Source organism: Lissotriton helveticus, chromosome 9 (genome assembly GCF_964261635.1).
Source record: "Lissotriton helveticus chromosome 9, aLisHel1.1, whole genome shotgun sequence".
NCBI classification, from domain to species: domain Eukaryota; kingdom Metazoa; phylum Chordata; class Amphibia; order Caudata; family Salamandridae; genus Lissotriton; species Lissotriton helveticus.
In genome coordinates, this window is record NC_136070.1 from 18,128,615 (window position 1) to 18,147,265 (window position 18,651).

At 51.3% G+C, this 18,651-nt stretch overlaps 1 protein-coding gene across 4 annotated transcripts in view; it reads left to right on the forward strand.

Annotated features, from left to right (window-relative positions):
• The window catches only part of RALGAPA1 (Ral GTPase activating protein catalytic subunit alpha 1), a 575,362-nt gene that overhangs the window by 306,950 nt on the left and 249,761 nt on the right, over positions 1–18,651 (forward strand). For all 4 annotated transcript variants that reach the window (XM_078659361.1, XM_078659359.1, XM_078659360.1 and 1 more), the window contains 2 exons: positions 1,837–1,992; positions 3,804–3,932. In XM_078659361.1, coding sequence (XP_078515487.1) covers positions 1,837–1,992; positions 3,804–3,932 — 285 coding nt within the window. The remainder of the gene's footprint in view (positions 1–1,836; positions 1,993–3,803; positions 3,933–18,651) is intronic.

Here is an 18,651-nt window from a genome sequence, read left to right on the forward strand (position 1 = left end):
CAAAAATTCAGAAATGGAAGGAAAGCCCTCTAATGAGCCAGCGGGAGAGAAGTTTGTCTGCCTCCTTTTCATTAGAATTGAGCAGCTTCTTAACTTTCTAATTGTCATTCTGCCCAGTAGATCCGCGCTCTTAATTGGGATAATCCACTCAAATCCAGGCGCATAGCTCTGCTGCTTTGTGAAATTTATCCCAAACAAGAGTTGATTCCAAAATGATGGCAAAAGACTGTTCAACACAAACTAATCAAACCAAGTTTCTATAATTACGTAATGGAAATCTGCCTGAAATTTCCTTACCATGTGTCCAAGATCGCCGCCTCCATTCTGGGAAGTTGAGAGCCGCCAACCTCTTGACTCCTTCCAATGATGGGTCTTACTTCCCTTCCATCAGGAAAATCCCTCTTCTAGCACGCTTCAAAGATGGGACCAACACCTTCCTCGTGGCTAAATTCCTCGCCTAAGGCCTGCCCGCAACCACCTCTTTGAGCGGGCTACTCGATGACTACCGCCTTCCCATATCACAAACTGCCCACGTCGAGAACATTTGGAACCTTGTTTTTGCTTCTGACTCTGACGATGATTGTAACCATACTTGTTGTTCTTGTTTGTCCCTGCACCTTAATCATTTTGTTTGTTCAACATTGTATACCGTGTAAAGCGCTCTGATACCCTCACGGGTCATGTTTGCGCTCAATAATACACAAAAATAAAATAAAATAAAAATAACAACTTCACACTAGCTCTGGGACGCCCGTTGCTGGGGAAGTTCAGCAAAGGTAAAGTGCGCAAAGTCCTAAGTCAAACAGAAAAAGGAGGTATGGATGCAAACAAGTTTGGGTAAAACCACGCCACGGATGCTGGGTGGAACAGTTGCAATTCTTTATTACTTATAATGATTGCAGATGGATGGTAACTGAAGTCAATGATGGAATGATGTATTTAGACGTGTGATTCTGGTCTTTAAATGTGGCAACATTCACATAATTACATCTCTGTAGTAATCTGCTTCTCCTGTAATGCATCTCCCTGGCCCTGGTTCTCTGCCTGATGCTCTAGCTATATGATGTCATTTGGAATGTTATGGACGTTTGAGGGGCTGAGCAGCCAGGGGGCCGCTCATGGTGGGGCTTATATTAGGAACTTATATTGAGACTTACATTGGAACTTACTAAGCTGTAACTTAAGGAATAAACTACAACAACAAGAACTGTCTACTGCACTTCTTTATTTCTACAATCTCCTATATGGTTATGTGCAACACTGTATGGGGGAGGGGGCTCTGATATGTAAAGCTGTGACCTCTTTTAGGGGTCAAATGCAATGTTATCAGAGGTGTTTCCCACCAGCCTCCTGTATATTTGTAAATTACTGCATATTATTAAGTAGTGGGTGTGTAGTAAGTGTACTTTTCCTTTTCTAAAGAAGAAACACTGACTGGACAATCATTTATTGAGTGTCATTACTGCGCGCCAGTGAATGGTGATTACTAGCCCACACTACCTCCTCTGAGTAGGCCTTGGACTGCTCTGCTCCGCTACCCTGAGAGAGTCAAGTGCTACAATAGGGTGTTTGGTTCCCAGCGAAGGGGTGATTGTGGACCTATTGCATGTGCAGGTCATACAACTAATGGCCCGGTTCTTAACAGTTATTTGAGCCTATCGTCCTGTGCATTATCTGTGCAATCCTATCTTTCTGGGATTCCCAGCCTCTCCTGCCTCTCCTGTGCTTTATCTGAACCTTGTTACAGTGCTGTATCGGTCACTGCTGCTTGAGCCCTTTGCCTGCAATGTTTGCTGTGGTTTCTGTGACCCACAAACTGTCTTTGTTACACACCAGGCGACCATGCTGCCAGAGAAGTATAAACAGGGGAAGCTGCATGCCTACAAGCTGATCTGCAAGATCATGAAGAGGAGGCAGGATGTGTCCCCCAACAGAGACTTCTTGACTCACTTCTACAACATCATGCACTGTGGCCTGCTGCACACCGACCAGGTAAGACCCGAGCAGACCGTAGCCGACATCACACACTGACCAGGTGAGACCCGAGCAGACCGTAGCCGACATCACACACTGACCAGATAAGACCTGAGCAGACCGTAGCCGACATCACACACTGACCAGGTAAGACCCGAGCAGACCGTAGCCGACATCACACACTGCTGCACACCGACCAGGTAAGACCCGAGCAGACCGTAGCCGACATCACACACTGCTGCACACTGACCAGGTAAGATCTGAGTAGACCGTGGCCGACATCACACACTGCTGCACACTGACCAGGTAAGACCTGAGCAGACCGTAGCCGACATCACACACTGCCGCACACTGACCAGGTACGACCCGAGCAGACTGTAGCCGACATCACACACTGACCAGGTACGACCTGAGCAGACCGTAGCTGACATCACACACTGCCGCACACTGACCAGGTAAGACCTGAGCAGACTGTAGCCGACATCACACACTGACCAGGTACGACCTGAGCAGACCGTAGCCGACATCACACACTGCCGCACACTGACCAGGTACGACCTGAGCAGACCGTAGCCGACATCACACACTGACCAGGTACGAACTGAGCAGACCCTAGCCAACATCACACACTGCCGCACACTGACGAGGTACGACCTGAGCAGACCGTAGCCGACATCACACACTGACCAGGTACGAACTGAGCAGACCCTAGCCAACATCACACACTGCCGCACACTGACCAGGTACGACCTGAGCACACCGTAGCCGACATCACACACTGACCAGGTAAGACCTGAGCAGACTGTAGCCGACATCACACACTGACCAGGTAAGACCTGAGCAGACAGTAGCCGACATCACACACTGCAGCACACTGACCAGGTAAGACCTGGGCAGACCGTAGCCGACATCACACACTGCCGCACATTGACCAGGTAAGACCTGAGCAGACCGTAGCCGACATCACACACTGCCGCACACTGACCAGGTACAACCTGAGCAGACTGTAACTGACATCACACACTGACCAGGTAAGACCTGAGCAGACCGTAGCTGACATCACACACTGCCACACACTGACCAGGTGAGACCTGAGCAGACCGTAGCTGACATCACTCATTGCCGCACACCTACCAGGTACGACCTGAGCAGACCGTAGCCGACAACACACACTGCCGCACACTGACCAGGTAAGATCTGAGCAGACCGTAGCCGACATCACACACTGCTGCACACTGACCAGGTAAGACCTGAGAAGACCGTGGCCAACATCGCACACTGCTGCACACTGACCAGGTACGACCTGAGCAGACCGTAGCCGACATCAGACACTGCCGCACACTGACCAGGTAAGACCTGAGCAGACCGTAGCCAACATCACACACTGCTGCACGCTGACCAGGATCACATACTGCCGCACACTGACCAGGTAAGACCTGAGCAGACCGTAGCCAACATCACACACTGCTGCACGCTGACCAGGATCACACACTGCCGCACACTGACCAGGTAAGACCTGAGCAGACCGCGGCCGACATCACACACTGCTGCACACGGACCAGGTATATCTTTCTGCACAGTAACCAATTGACACCTCACAAAGGCCTAAAGTGGTATCGCGCAGTGTGGTGCCTGCCCAGGGGAGGCCTTTTTGTGCTGCTTATTTTGCCACAAGCTGCTGGTGCTTCCAGTGCCCTCATGATGCATTTGGTTACTGCTCGGGCGTTACAAGTGTTGCTGTCTCTGTGCTGTGTATCACACCCTCAGGTCCCTTTAAACCCTTGACAGTGTACATCTGACGTTCTGCTCCTGTTCTCGTCTTTCCTCAGGATATTGTGAACACAATCATCAAGCACTGCTCGCCTCAGTTCTTCTCGCTGGGTCTGCCTGGAGCCACCATCCTCATCATTGACTTCATTGTCGCCGCAGGCCGGGTGGCCGCCTCGTCCTCGCTCAATGTGAGTATGATCTGTTCTTCCTCTTCTTATGTGTACACATAGTGTTTCCTCAGCCTGCAGGCCTCTGTACCTGTGCTCACAGGCAGCATGCTCGGGTCTCCTCCTGACTGGGAGAACACCTAGCTTGCTCCCAGCGTGTCCTCTTGAATGTGCACATTTGCAGCTTGTACTCTGCACATTGCTTTATCTAGGCCACACATCCATGCTCCAAACATGGTCCATCCTTTTACAAACTCCAGGAACCTGCTGGTTTCTTTTATTCTTTCCAGGCTGCAGGAACATGCTGGTTCCTTTGCATCTTTCCAGGCTGCAGGAACATGCTGGTACCTTTGCATCTTTCCAGGCTGCAGGAACATGCTGGTTCCTTTGCATCTTTCCAGGCTGCAGGATCCTGCTGGTTCCTTTGCATCTTTCCAGGCTGCAGGAACCTACTGATTCCTTTGCACCTGTCCAGGCTGCAGGAACCTGCTACTGTGTGTTTTAAGATGGATAATTTTGTTTGGACACAACCCTCCAAAGTGTTTTTCGAGCAAAACAAGTGTCTTTTTCGAAAAATAAATTCGGCAAATCGCAATTTCATGTTGAGTATATACATATATGTTCGCAGCATGTGAGCTGTAGATCACATGCTTTGCATATTCCTGCCATCTAGTGTTGAGTCTGGATGTTGGCACTTTGTTTTTCTTCAAAGAAGTCTTCCCAGGCACGAGGTAGGTGACTCCTCCTTTCGTTGATAGTGCGCATGGGCATTGATTCCATTGTTCTATTTTATTATTATTTTTTTTTCCGCCATCAAGTTCAGACGTAAATTGCTGCTCTTCGGTTCAACACAGTTTCTCTGGTTCCCCTCGGTGCGCAATCCACTTACCCTCAACTGTATATTTATTCAATCACTTTTCCCATTCTCCTCATATGGTATCGGTTCAGAAAAAACTTTCGATCGAAAACTTCGTGGAAGACCGCCAGGCTTAGCCGCGTCAAGCTACCTCGCAGTCGATGGACCTGACTCCATTTAAATTCTGCCCTCCGTGCCATGCCAAATACCTGCGCACCGACTCGAACGGTGTCTGCAACTTGTGCCTCTCCCAGGAGCACAACGAACAGGACTGCAACATGTGCAAATCCTTCCGATCCAAGAAAATGCTCTGTTACCGTCGGTCTCGACGCCACAAAATGCAACAACACCGCGGTCTCTGTTGTAGATCTCTTCAGAGAAGACTCCGAACTAGACATCGATGACGTGCAAGGAGCCGAGGAAGAAGAGGAGCTGATATCCGTGTCAGAGGCAGACTCTGGCATGGACGAGGAGCTTCAGCAGGGACTGCGTACCGTGAGTACTGATCCTCCCCTTCCCCAAACTACACGTCTGCCCAAGAAAAAGGCTCTGGTCCCTCCTCTGCCTTCAGGCCAATCACGTTTCAAACGCCCCGACTTCGGGCCTGGCACCGCAACAACTATGGAAGCCTTCCGGCTCGAGATAGAGCCGGCCACATTTGGGAGCCAAGCCGAAACAATCGGCTTTGAAACCGAAACACATTTTGGAGCCAACTCCTTCGGAGTGAAACACTCTTCGGATCCAAAGACTTCGGCACCAAAAATCTCGGCTCCAAAAATATTGACACCGAAAGATAAAACAGCTCCTCCTCTATCAAAGAAGCATCGTTTTGACGGCCCGCCTTCAAAACCGGACCCGAAACAGAAAGAACTGGTGATCAATCTCAAAACTGGACATATACACACCAAATTGCCATCAAAACGCAAACCCGGAACAGAGGACATTTACCACATTCCTCTTAAGAGGAAGAACGTTGGCACTAATCCCTCTCCTCCTCTATCTCCTCCTTTCCCTCATTTCCCACTAAACCCCAATTTGTTAATACCCACAAATTCAGCACCGCAAACGCCTGATAACCAGGATGATGAGGATTGAGTAGAAGATGATGATGGTCCTGATCCATGGACTGATTGTAACACCGATCCAAACACTGCTAATGATCCTGCTCTACACCCTCCAAAGCCCCCGCCACCAGATGATAACGTAGGGAATATAGAATTAATACATGGGACTGTTGAATATCATGGAGTTCAGCTTCATAAAGACTCACTTGAGGAGAATTTTCTCTTTGAAACACTGAGCTCTTCCCAAAGATCCACTCCCACACTGCCTATGCTCAAGGGTATGCTTAGAAACGCAGACGACACTTTTAAAGATCCGGTTCGAGCACAAATCCTTACACCAAGGGTGGATAAAAAGTATAAAGCTTCACCATCTGATCCATTTTACATCAAAGGTCAATTACCCTTAGATTCATTAGTGGTTTCTAATGACCGTAAACGGGCAAACGCACAAGCATCGGGGGATGCCCCTCCTCCAGACAAGGAATCTAAATGAATAGATGCCTTCGGAAAAAGAGTAGCTGTGCAGGCAGCCAATCACTGGCGTATTTCCAATACCCAGGCTCTCGTAGCCAGGTATGACAGAGCACACTACAGTGAATTGGAACAATTGCTCCAATTTCTACCTGATGAACATAAGTCGAAGGCACACGACCTAGTTCAGGAAGGGAAGATAATTTCCAACGCATCTATTAGATGCCCTTTAGATGCAGCTGACACTGCAGCTTGTGCAATTAACACCAGTGTCTTGCTAAGAAGACATGCCTGACTTTGGATTTCAGGGTTTAAACCTGAAGTAAAGGCTTCTATTTTAAACACACCCTTTGATGAGGAGCATCTCTTTGGTCCTGTTTACACTTCTTTAGAAAGGATGAAAATGGACACAGACGTGGCAATATCCATGGGAACCCTACAGTCCCCATCTACTAGGGTTTCTTTTCGTCACTCCTTCTACGGGGGCTCAAAAAACATATCCACAGACAACTCCTCAATATCGTTTAAAGGCAACACTCAAACCTATTTGGGAGCCACTCTGGATACTCAAAAAGCTCTAGCCCGTCCCAATGCAGCCAGGATCTGCAATATTCAGGCTCTAATCTCCTGGTTTCAGCCCAACCCCTCGCTACCAGCTCGGGTATACATGCAGCTGCTAGAAAGGATGGCGTCTTGCATAATGATAGTTCCCCATGCAAGACTTCCTATGCGTCCCGTTCAAGAATGCTTAGCACGTCCGTGAAATCTGTCTCTGGGTCAGTTGACAGATCTAGTGTTGGTAGACGGCCGCACCCAACACTCTCTGCAGTGGTGGAATCCACAAAACGTATCCATAGGAAGAGGTGTGGCGCAGTGGCCAGGGTGCCTGACTCGAGACCACGGGGTTCAGGGTTCGATCCCCGGCTCCGGTGGCAGGTTAGCCCAGCACCATGTGACTCTGGGCAATAGTTTGCTTAATCTTCCCGACGGCCCCCAGCGCCTTGACACCCTCGGGTAAATGTGCGCTTTACAAATACTGGATTTCATTTCATAGGGCGGCCCTTCATCGAGCCAGTTCCCCAGACAGTGCTAACAGCAGACGCATCGCTCACTGGATGGGGAACTCATCTACAGACTCACACGATTCAAGGTTTGTGGAGTCAAAACCAAAAGCTAGTTCATATCAATCATCTAGAGCTGCCGGCAGTATTTCTAGCGCTCAAAGCCTTCCAGACTCACCTTGCAGGCAAAACTGTCCTGATACGCACCGATAACATTACAGCCATGTTTTACATACAAAAACAGGGTGGAACACACTCTCTCCAGCTGTCAAGCCTTGCACAAGGCAATTGGAGGTGGGCCATACATCACAGACTTTATCTCCTAGCAGAACACCTCCCAGGAGTAAACCATGAGATCGCAGATCTTCTCAGCAGGCTGGGACAAAAGATTCATGAGTGGGAACTTCACCCTCAAGTTCTCCTCCAGATCTTTCAAATGTGGGTTTTTCCACAAATAGATCTGTTCTCAATTGACGAAAACGCAAAATTCCCAAACTTCGCCTCCAGGTGGCCACACCCATTGTCCAAAGGCAATGCGCTATGGATGAACTGGGGGAGAGGAGTTGGCCTAACGGCTAGGGCGCTCGACCTCGGACCTGGGGATCTGGGTTCGAGTCTCGGTAACGACACCAAAACCTCCTGTGATTCTGGGCAAATCACTTAATCTCCCCGTGCCTAAAATTGAAAGTGTGTCCTCATGTAAAAAACGTAACTTGTGCTATGTAAAGCGCTCTGATAACTGATTCGGTTCGGGTCTAGTTCGCGCTATATAAAACTCTACACAAAAAAAAAAAAACCTGGTCCGGGATATTTGCCTACGCTTTTCCGCCTCTCCCACTCATTCCACTAGTGGTTTGGAAGCTCAGACAAACATCCATCTCACTGATCCTAGTAGCTCCACATGGTCACTAACCTGTTGGAGCTCTCAGTAGTTCCTCATCAAAAACATCTCTCACCCCGTCTCCTCACACAGAGCCATGGAGAGAGAACACATCCAGATCCACAGAACTCAACCTGGCGCTCTGGCACCTGAAGTCATAGAGTTTGGCTATCTAAACCTTCCGCCAGACTGTATGAACATCATTAGGGAGGCCAGAAGGCCCACTACAAGGGCTCGCTACGCAGCTAAATGGAAGCGGTGTGTTCTGTATTGTAATAACAACCATATCAACCTGCTAGATGCTTCTACTCAAAAAATCATTTGTTACTCACTACACTTGCAGCAGTCAGGATTGGCTTACACATCCGTATGCTGACATCTCGCTGCAATAGCTTCACACCTTCAAACTAGACAACATCTGTCTCGTTTCTGAGTCCCTGTTATCAAGGCTTTTATGGAAGGACTCAAAAGAGTTATTCCACCAAGACTTCCCTCCCCTTGCTCCAGTCTGGAATCTTTACATTGTCCTCACCAGACTAAGGGGCACACCTTGTGAGCCATTGCACAAGTGTGAACTGCGATTTCTCACTTGGAAAGTCGCTTTCCTCATCGCTATTACATCACTGAGGAGAGCGGGTGAGATTCAGGCACTAACCATAGAAGAACCATTGTGTCGAGTCCACCAAAACAAAGTGGTCCTTCACACTAATCCCAAATTCCTACCCAAAGTGGTATTTGCCTTTCACATCAGTCAACACCATTTTGTCAAACTAAACAGCTCTTTCTGGCTTTTGCTCCACCACACAGAGGCAATCCTATTTCTAAATCTGGCATTGCTCGGTGGCTATTTAAATGTATTCAAACATGCTATGCAAAAGCAAATAGGACTTTACCAATACCCCCTAGAGCGCATTCCACCCGCAAACTAGGGACTACTATGGCTTTCTTAGGAAACATCCCCATAGCTGACATCTGTAAAGCTGCAGCGTGGTCTGCACGCACACATTCACCAAACACAATTGTGTAGATGTGATAACAAGACAACAAGATAATGTAGGCCAGGCAGTACTTGGAACACTCTTTCAGACACCTGCAACAGCTACAGGTTAGCCACCGTTTTGGGAGAATACTGCTGTATAGTCTATGCAAAGCATGTGATCTACAGCTCACATGTCTCGAACGGAAAATGTTACTTACCCAGTATGCATCTGTTCTTGGCATGTAGACCTGTAGATTCACATGCGCCCACCCGCCTCCCAGGGTACCTATACCTGTTGCAGTTTTCTCTTACTTTATATACATACGCATGGACATCTCTATTCTACTCCCACTAACTCCATTCTCACCCTCTGCGACAAAACAATCTTAATAATGGAGTCGATGCCCCTGCGCACAATCATCGAAAAGAGGAGTCCCCTACCTCGTGACTGGAAAGACATCTTCGTAGAAAAACAAAGTGCAAACATCCGGAGCCAACACTAGATGGCGATCTATGCTAAAGCATGCGACTCTACAGCTCTACATGCCAAGAACAGATGCTTACTGGGTATGTAACACTTTCCTTGTCTGAAAACCTAACTTGGAAACTTTGATTGGAGGGGGAAGGGGAAGCCAACCAGAAAATTGCACATGTGTGATTTATCATTACACGGACGAATTTTGACAAGGCCCATTTAAGCTTTCCCTGTGCTCCATCATCCCAGAATTCTCTGCAGTGTCGGATTAGCGGTTGCTTTTTCCGCTCTTTGAGGCATGGACCTATGAAAACAGGTGGACCTTTTTAGGCCGTTTTTCAGGAGTAAACTGTTTTTTTGCGGAGTTCTTTGGTGTCGCTTGGAAAGTTGTCTGTACATTTCACCCTTTTTGACACTGAGAGTCTCTCCAGTTTCATTGTAAGCCACTTTGCTGGGTCTTTTGTAAGGCTCCCTCCTTTGTTAGATTCAGGTCTCGGATGGATTTTCCGAGCATTGAGCAGTGTGGTATTTATCATGTGATGCTGTAGAAGAGAATGAAGCTCAAAATGGAGCTCACCGGAGGGCCTCCTGCGGAACAAAGACGAGGGTCATTGCTCGTGGTGCCATGCTGGTGAAAAAGGTCCAGTGCCACAAGAGGCCCAGCGTGGCCGGTGAAAAAGTTAGAAAACGAAGGTCTTAATTGATAAATATATCCAAGTAAAACATGGCCTCAAGGTTTTGTACAAAGATAATAAGAAAAGGCACAATGTGTGTGAACCCTTCTCCGCTGAGACTTAAAAGGTTATCTCATTGCTACATGAAGTTCTGGGATGCTTCAGTGATATACTGCCCAAAAGTGGCAGTGGCAAAATCGCTATAGTCGGGGTCTTACTTCAAGAATATATATTTTTTTATCCAGTTAGTAGATCACCGTTTTTTGTTTGTAGCTGCCCTTTAAATAAGAGACCGTAAGTGTCCTCAGATAGACAAAGTGAAATTAAGAATTTTAAATAGTTTTCTCTGGACATAAATGCACCCTGGCATCTGGCTGTTGGAGGAGATATTCAGGGTGTACTGTGAGTACAACAAATGCTTAGCACTCCCCACTGATAAGCCTAACCGCTCGCCCACGCTACCACAAAAAGAGCATTAGAATTATCTGCTTTTACCTCTGTATATCATTTGGGGATCCACTGCAGACTCTGCACAGTGTTCTTCATTTTAGTGCACTTTATAGAAAGCCAGTGTTGGAAATGGGATCCCCGGCTGGCCAGGGCTTTCGCCAAAGTCAGTCAGAGACCACCACACCCAAGTCAGGGCAAGGGAGTTACACGCCAAGATAACCCCTACTCACCCTCTAGGTAACGTGGCGCGAGCAGCAAGGCTAAACTTGGAGGCGATGTAAGTTAAGTATTTGCGCATGCACCCCAGCAACAACACCCAGGCCCACCACAAAGGAAACTCCACACAAGGTTATATAAAAAATAGCCTTTGTATTACACCAAAACACAGTAGATAAAACACACACTTTACAATGTGCCAGAGGCACGGGCAGAATTTACAGGGGATATGTACAAGACAGGGCCACCTGGACCACTGTCAGGAATCAGAAGTAGCACTTTCAGAAATAGCACTTAGTACATAGAATATAGCACAAAATAGCACACAACCAGTAATCACTGGTAACAGGACCTCACTAGCACCACCTGTACTAGGGAGAAAACAACCACCTATGTATCACAATACCTGTAGGGGTGTAAGAACATACACATGATGCAATGCATGACATTCATTCAGAGGTGTAAAGGCAAATGACGCATAAACAATACATTCAGAGGTGCATAGAAAGTACAATTGCGCCAACCTCACGTAAGTCACCACCTGTGACTGTCCCTAGGCCCTCTGGCCTTGTTGGGGCTAGGACGCCCTGTGTCCAAAGTCCAGGGGGGCCTAAACGGAGCAGTTGCCCACAAAGTGCTGGGCAACTGGTGCAGCAAGGTTTGAGCCTTTCAGGGCTCAAAACAACAATGGGGCCAATGTGGGAGCCTCGCTGGGCTCTCAAGAAATAAATTGGCCCCCGAGCCTCTCTTAGGCTCTAGGCACTACTGGGGCGCTTCTCTGTGGGAGTCCCCTCTCTGGGGACTCGAAGTGAAAGTGGGGCGCTCAGAGCCTCTCAGGGCTCGTGAAATAATTGCCCCAATGAGCCTCTCGGGCTCAACTACCACATTATGCCCCCGGAGCCTCGGGGCTCGCAGACAGAAAATGCCCCTGAGCCTCGCAGGCTCCAACAACCAAATGCCGCCTTTACGAGCCTCTCTGGGCTCTAAACACAAAGCGCGAGGTCGCGCTACCGAGGGGGGTGGGGGAGGGGGGCGGACACCGACAATGTGTCCCGGCGCCCCTCCCGTGTCTGGTGCACTCACCGGCTTCCGGTGCAGGTCCGGGGCTCCTCTCCAGCTCGGGGAGCCTCGGGCGGCCCCCGCAGGCAGCGCCTTCTTCCACTCCGCCAATCAGAGCACAGGTCACCCGGCGAGCCTCCCGCAGCCACAACCAATGGCAGCGCGGCTCCCGGGTGACGTCAGCAGCTGCTCCGTGGCTTCTCCTCGGCTCGGGGAAAGGCGGGGCTGCTTCCTCCGGGCTGCGGCGGTGCTTTTCACCCGGGGTAAAGGCGGTGTGGGCAGCCGCTCGAATGTTCCAAACCAGCGAGGTGGGCACTCGCTTTACAAGGTCGATAAGGCGCTCCCAAGCGCCAGGGGGCAATCACAGCGCTCCCAAGCGCTACAAGCCAAATAAAGCGCTCTTAAGCGCTATAAGTAAAATAAAGCGCTCCCAGGTGCCCTCAGCAAGCAGGGCAGAGTCCCAGCAGTCCTTGGGCAGGCAGGGGGGGGGCAAGGCTGGGCCCAGAGCCAGCACACTGGGTCTCCAGGCAGGGAGACACCCCAAGTGGCGGTCCTCTGGCCCAGCGACAGCAGCAACGGCCCCCTCAGGATCCTGGAAAAGAACAACTTCTGTGGGGACACAGCCCCATTTTTATACAGTGCATTCCTTTGTTCAAGGGTGCAGAGTGGGGGCGGAACCAGTCGCAGCTGGTTCTTGAGTACTCTGTTTACCTCAACCACCCTCTCTATTCACTGGCAGGGCTTGGGTCATTAGACACACCACAGGGGGGGCGGAGCCAGCATTGTGTGGGGAAAACCCAGCCCATCCAGGACACAGGTACACTCCTCCCACACATGACTCATGCTAATCTCCCACTCACCACCGGGCAGACCCATCCAGACTTCCTGGAGCCTGGCATGCCAGCCAGCTCCAGCCAATCACACGCCAGCACCCTCACAGCACACGTACAGCCATGTCTAGAAATGACGCTTCCCTACTAGACACATACATGCTGCATACACCATCTCGCAGCATTCACTCTCACGAGTTCACACATACCAGACTCAAGCCTGTACACCCCACGCATCAGGAACTACCAGGGACACATACATTCCCCATGCATTCCTATGGGCGGGCAGGCCTAGCTCAGCACATGCACTCAGAGTGCGCACGCACTTTCCACTGGGACACAGTGAAAGTGCGCAGAACCCAAAAATCACCATTGCCAGGTCACCATTTAAAGCAAAAAGTCTAGGGGTGAACCTGCCATAAGGGCCAAAGTCCAACACAACCCCCTTCCAGCCAAAACACAGGGTAGACCGATCACCACCGTGATGGACTTCCCTGCTTGGGGCGATAGAACACGGACGCGGGCCCGCAACTACAGGGACACCCTCCTGTTCTACGCCACGGTGAACCCATGGGATTCCTTCTCAACACACTGTCTGGACCAACTGGGCTACCCCACTGGTACTCCCAAGTTGTCCGCGGCCAGGACCAGGCCCTGGGCCACCCAGGTGCCACTGGTCCATGCCAATTCGCAGAGCGGGGGGTAGTAACCCCTGGCACATAGGAGCCATTCTCCACTCTTCCTGTCTGCAAGACAGGACTAGACTGCCACTGGTTCTCCAGCCTAGGGTCTACAACCTCAGGCGGACCAGGAGTCTCGGGGAAGGCTCTCCTCCCCCTACCTCTTCTCCTAGGGTTCCTCCTCCCTCTGCGAGGGGTACCCCTAGAACGCCATTCCAACCCAGGGCTTATCCACTCAGGTTGCACCGGGGTCAGAGGTGGGCTCTCCCACCCTCTGCACCCCCTTCCAGAGGTCTGCCCTCTCCCACCTGGAGAAGTTCCTCTGGAAGAAGAACCGGTCAGGACACTGGTTACAGTCGTCCTACCCTTCAGGTCAGGCTGATCCTGAACCTGGCCTTCCAACCTCTGGTCTAAAACCTTCGGTGGAACAATTGCCTGGCACTCCAGGACTTCTGGGGACTCACACGCAATCCCCCTGAGGCTAACAAATGACACATCTGTTGTGTGACTGTCTGACTGGCGCAGATCTCCCGTCCCCTGTCCACCTGACAGTGCGTGACGATCCCCCAGACCAGAAGTGGCGCCACCCGGGTCCCTCCAAGAAGATCTAGCCCAACTGGCTAGTCCCTGGTCCACTGGTGCATCCACTGGGGAACTCATCCCCCAATCACTCCTCACGCTGGACTCCTGTACCCTCCCTACCGGAGCGGTACTGCCAGCCTCTAGAACCACAGGAGCTCTGGTTACAGACGCTCCAGGTCCTCTACTCACTAGGAGATCTTCCTCAAGTGGACTAACAGGACAGCCTAGGTCCCCAACCTGGTGTTCCCTACAGAAACCATCCAAGTCCTGAGGCAGGGATTCGGGCGTCTGGGGAACCTCGGTCTCCCCCTCACTCCTGCTCCACTGAGCCAGGCAGTGAGCCCCTACACCCTCCTCGCTATCCTGGGACCTAGCTGGGCTACACTGAGCCTCTTCCACCACGATGGGCTGGAAGATCCCTGAACCACTACTTTCGGAATCCCTCACCAATGATTCTGCAGAACCTCTGGCCCTTTCCCAGCGGTCTGCTTCCTCCGCCAGCTCATCAGGATCAGCGCATCCAAACTCAACAGGTGCCGGCGCAACTCTAGACAACAAACACCAAGGAACTGCTCTCTGAGAACCATGTCGAACAATATGTCCCAATCACATTTCGTGGGCTCCCGTACCCAATCACACAGGGCTACACAACAGTCATCCACAAAATCTTCCCAAGACTGATGAGACGGTTTCCTAAGGTTCCTAAACCTCAACCTATTCTCCTCCTCTGGGGAAACACGAACCATACTCTGGGAACTGGGACTTTCTACACTGTGATTTAAATAGCTGCCACCACTGGACTCAACCCTCCCTGGGGGATCCAGACACTCAACACTGCGCGCAGGGGATAGTCTACCCTCCAGAGCTACTTTGCCTCTGGTGGCGGCCCTCTCAGCCTCCTCTATCCTGTCCTGCGCTAAGACCCTCTCGGTCTCCAGCTGTTGCTTTCTAACGCCCAGCTGTGCCATAGCCTGGGCATGCTCCAACCTGAGCTTTTCTAAAGCCAGCTGGTGCTCCCTTTCTCTCCTCCTATCTTCCAGCTCCTCTGGGGACAGGTAAAGGGATGAGGCGCTGCCTCCTACGCTGGACCCAGCAAGGGACTCCCTATCTATGGGGTCCTCACTATCTGCTGGCGTCCAGGTGCTATCATCTTCTTTCTCCTCTCTGAATCTTCAGGGCTCCCCACAGACCCACCACCCTCCTGGTGTGAATCCCGGGCCCTTTCCTCACTGCGCTCAAGATCCCACTGACCCTTTTGCCATAGGATCAGGCTGCTCCTAAGTTCGGACTGAGTGTCTAACTCATCCACCCCTATGTCTCTCTCTTCACACAACCTTACCAACTCTCCCATACTGTATCTAAACAGAACACAGAAATCAAAAGCAGGCTCCATTCTGGCGGACGTTCTAAAGAAGAGATCACACAGGGAACCTAGGGGTCTGAGCTAACACAGGAGTACACAATTCACAAAGGTATTCAGCAAGCTCTCTACCCCAGAGAACTCACACTCACTTGCCTAGTGCCACACCCCAGTCATCCACACACACCCCCCTCCCCCCCTCGGACTAGTAAGGCAGTTTCTACCACCCCTGACTTCTCAACCTGACCACACGTGACACAGGTACCAGACTCTGGGCGCGGGGCGGGGGACAAATGTACTGGACACAATTACACAATGATACCTTTAGGAGAAGAAAATATGAAACTTCCAAAAACAACAATCCCCTAAAATGTGGTCATCTAAAATGCAGAGTTTTGTGGTGCAGCCAGCCGCTACTAAGGTACAAGGCAAACACAAATCCTTATCCTCACCGCTTGCCGCCAATGTTGGAAATGGGATCCCCGGCTGGCCAGGGCTTTCGCCAAAGTCAGTCAGAGACCACCACACCCAAGTCAGGGCAAGGGAGTTACACGCCAAGATAACCCCTACTCACCCTCTAGGTAACGTGGCGCGAGCAGCAAGGCTAAACTTGGAGGCGATGTAAGTTAAGTATTTGCGCATGCACCCCAGCAACAACACCCAGGCCCACCACAAAGGAAACTCCACACAAGGTTATATAAAAAATAGCCTTTGTATTACACCAAAACACAGTAGATAAAACACACACTTTACAATGTGCCAGAGGCACGGGCAGAATTTACAGGGGATATGTACAAGACAGGGCCACCTGGACCACTGTCAGGAATCAGAAGTAGCACTTTGTACATAGAATATAGCACAAAATAGCACACAACCAGTAATCACTGGTAACAGGACCTCACTAGCACCACCTGTACTAGGGAGAAAACAACCACCTATGTATCACAATACCTGTAGGGGTGTAAGAACATACACATGATGCAATGCATGACATTCATTCAGAGGTGTAAAGGCACATGACGCATAAACAATACATTCAGAGGTGCATAGAAAGTACCATTGCGCCAACCTCACGTAAGTCACCACCTGTGACTGTCCCTAGGCCCTCTGGCCTTGTTGGGGCTAGGACGCCCTGTGTCCAAAGTCCAGGGGGGCCTAAACGGAGCAGTTGCCCACAAAGTGCTGGGCAACTGGTGCAGCAAGGTTTGAGCCTTCCAGGGCTCAAAACAACAATGGGGCCAATGTGGGAGCCTCGCTGGGCTCTCAAGAAATAAATTGGCCCCCTGAGCCTCTCTTAGGCTCTAGACACAACTGTGACGCTTCTCTGTGGGAGTCCCCCCTCTGGGGACTCGAAGTGAAAGTGGGGCGCTCAGAGCCTCTCAGGGCTCGTGAAATAATTGCCCCAATGAGCCTCTCGGGCTCAACTACCACATTATGCCCCCGGAGCCTCGGGGCTCGCAGACAGAAAATGACCCTGAGCCTCGCAGGCTCCAACAACCAAATGCCGCCTTTACGAGCCTCTCTGGGCTCTAAACACAAAGCGCGAGGTCGCGCTACCGAGGGGGGGCGGACACCGACAATGTGTCCCGGCGCCCCTCCCGTGTCTGGTGCACTCACCGGCTTCCGGTGCAGGTCCGGGGCTCCTCTCCAGCTCGGGGAGCCTCGGGCGGCCCCCGCAGGCAGCGCCTTCTTCCACTCCGCCAATCAGAGCACAGGTCACCCGGCGAGCCTCCCGCAGCCACAACCAATGGCAGCGCGGCTCCCGGGTGACGTCAGCAGCTGCTCCGTGGCTTCTCCTCGGCTCGGGGAAAGGCGGGGCTGCTTCCTCCGGGCTGCGGCGGTGCTTTTCACCCGGGGTAAAGGCGGTGTGGGCAGCCGCTCGAATGTTCCAAACCAGCGAGGTGGGCACTCGCTTTACAAGGTCGATAAGGCGCTCCCAAGCGCCAGGGGGCAATCACAGCGCTCCCAAGCGCTACAAGCCAAATAAAGCGCTCTCAGCGCTGGGGTGAAGGCACAGCGCTCCCAAGCGCTACAAGCCAAATAAAGCGCTCTTAAGCGCTATAAGTAAAATAAAGCGCTCCCAGGTGCCCTCAGCAAGCAGGGCAGAGTCCCAGCAGTCCTTGGGCAGGCAGGGGGGGGCAAGGCTGGGCCCAGAGCCAGCACACTGGGTCTCCAGGCAGGGAGACACCCCAAGTGGCGGTCCTCTGGCCCAGCGACAGCAGCAACAGCCCCCTCAGGATCCTGGAAAAGAACAACTTCTGTGGGGACACAGCCCCATTTTTATACAGTGCATTCCTTTGTTCAAGGGTGCAGAGTGGGGGCGGAACCAGTCGCAGCTGGTTCTTGAGTACTCTGTGTTCGAGGCATGTGGGCTGCTAAATTCATATCTTAGCATTAGATCGCCGCCTAGTGTTGGGCTCGGATGATTGCACATTGTTGTCCTGGAAGAGTCTTCGAAGTATCCTGAGATAGGTGGCTCCTCCCCTGGACTACAGTGCGCATGGGCATCGGCTCCATCCCCAGATTGTTTTTTTCCGCCATTGGGTTCGGATGTGGTCTCGACGTCTTACTGTCGGAACCAAGTAAAACTAACTTTTAGCGGCCAAAAGGCCTCGATTTTCTTGCGTCGGTATTGTCTGCGCACGGTCTCGAGTCTTCCGTCTCTTGGAGCCGGAATAAGCGGAGTTTTCTTCGCTCTCTAAACTTTGAGGCCTTCTCGTCGCGACACGACTGCAAGCCTTTTCGGACATGGAGCGGAGCCCGTTTAAGTACTGCCCGCTCTGTGGGTCCAAGTACCCACACATTGATCTACACCCCGTCTGTAACAAGTGCCTTTCGCCTGACCACGACGACGGAAAGTGCAAGGCCTGTGCACAGTTCCGATCAAAGAAAACTCTCAAGCTTCGGCGCGCGGTGCGCTTGGAAGCTAGGCAAGCGGCCCCGGATCCGGAGAACATCTTCGGCGACCAGGACGAAGAGGTCCAGGGTCACCATCTACAAATCTCCCCACCGGAGACGGAGGTCGAAGCGGATCCGGGAGACGACGACGGAGTCGCGGGTCAAGACCTCGAATACGTCGAAGAGGTAGGAGACGACGATGAGA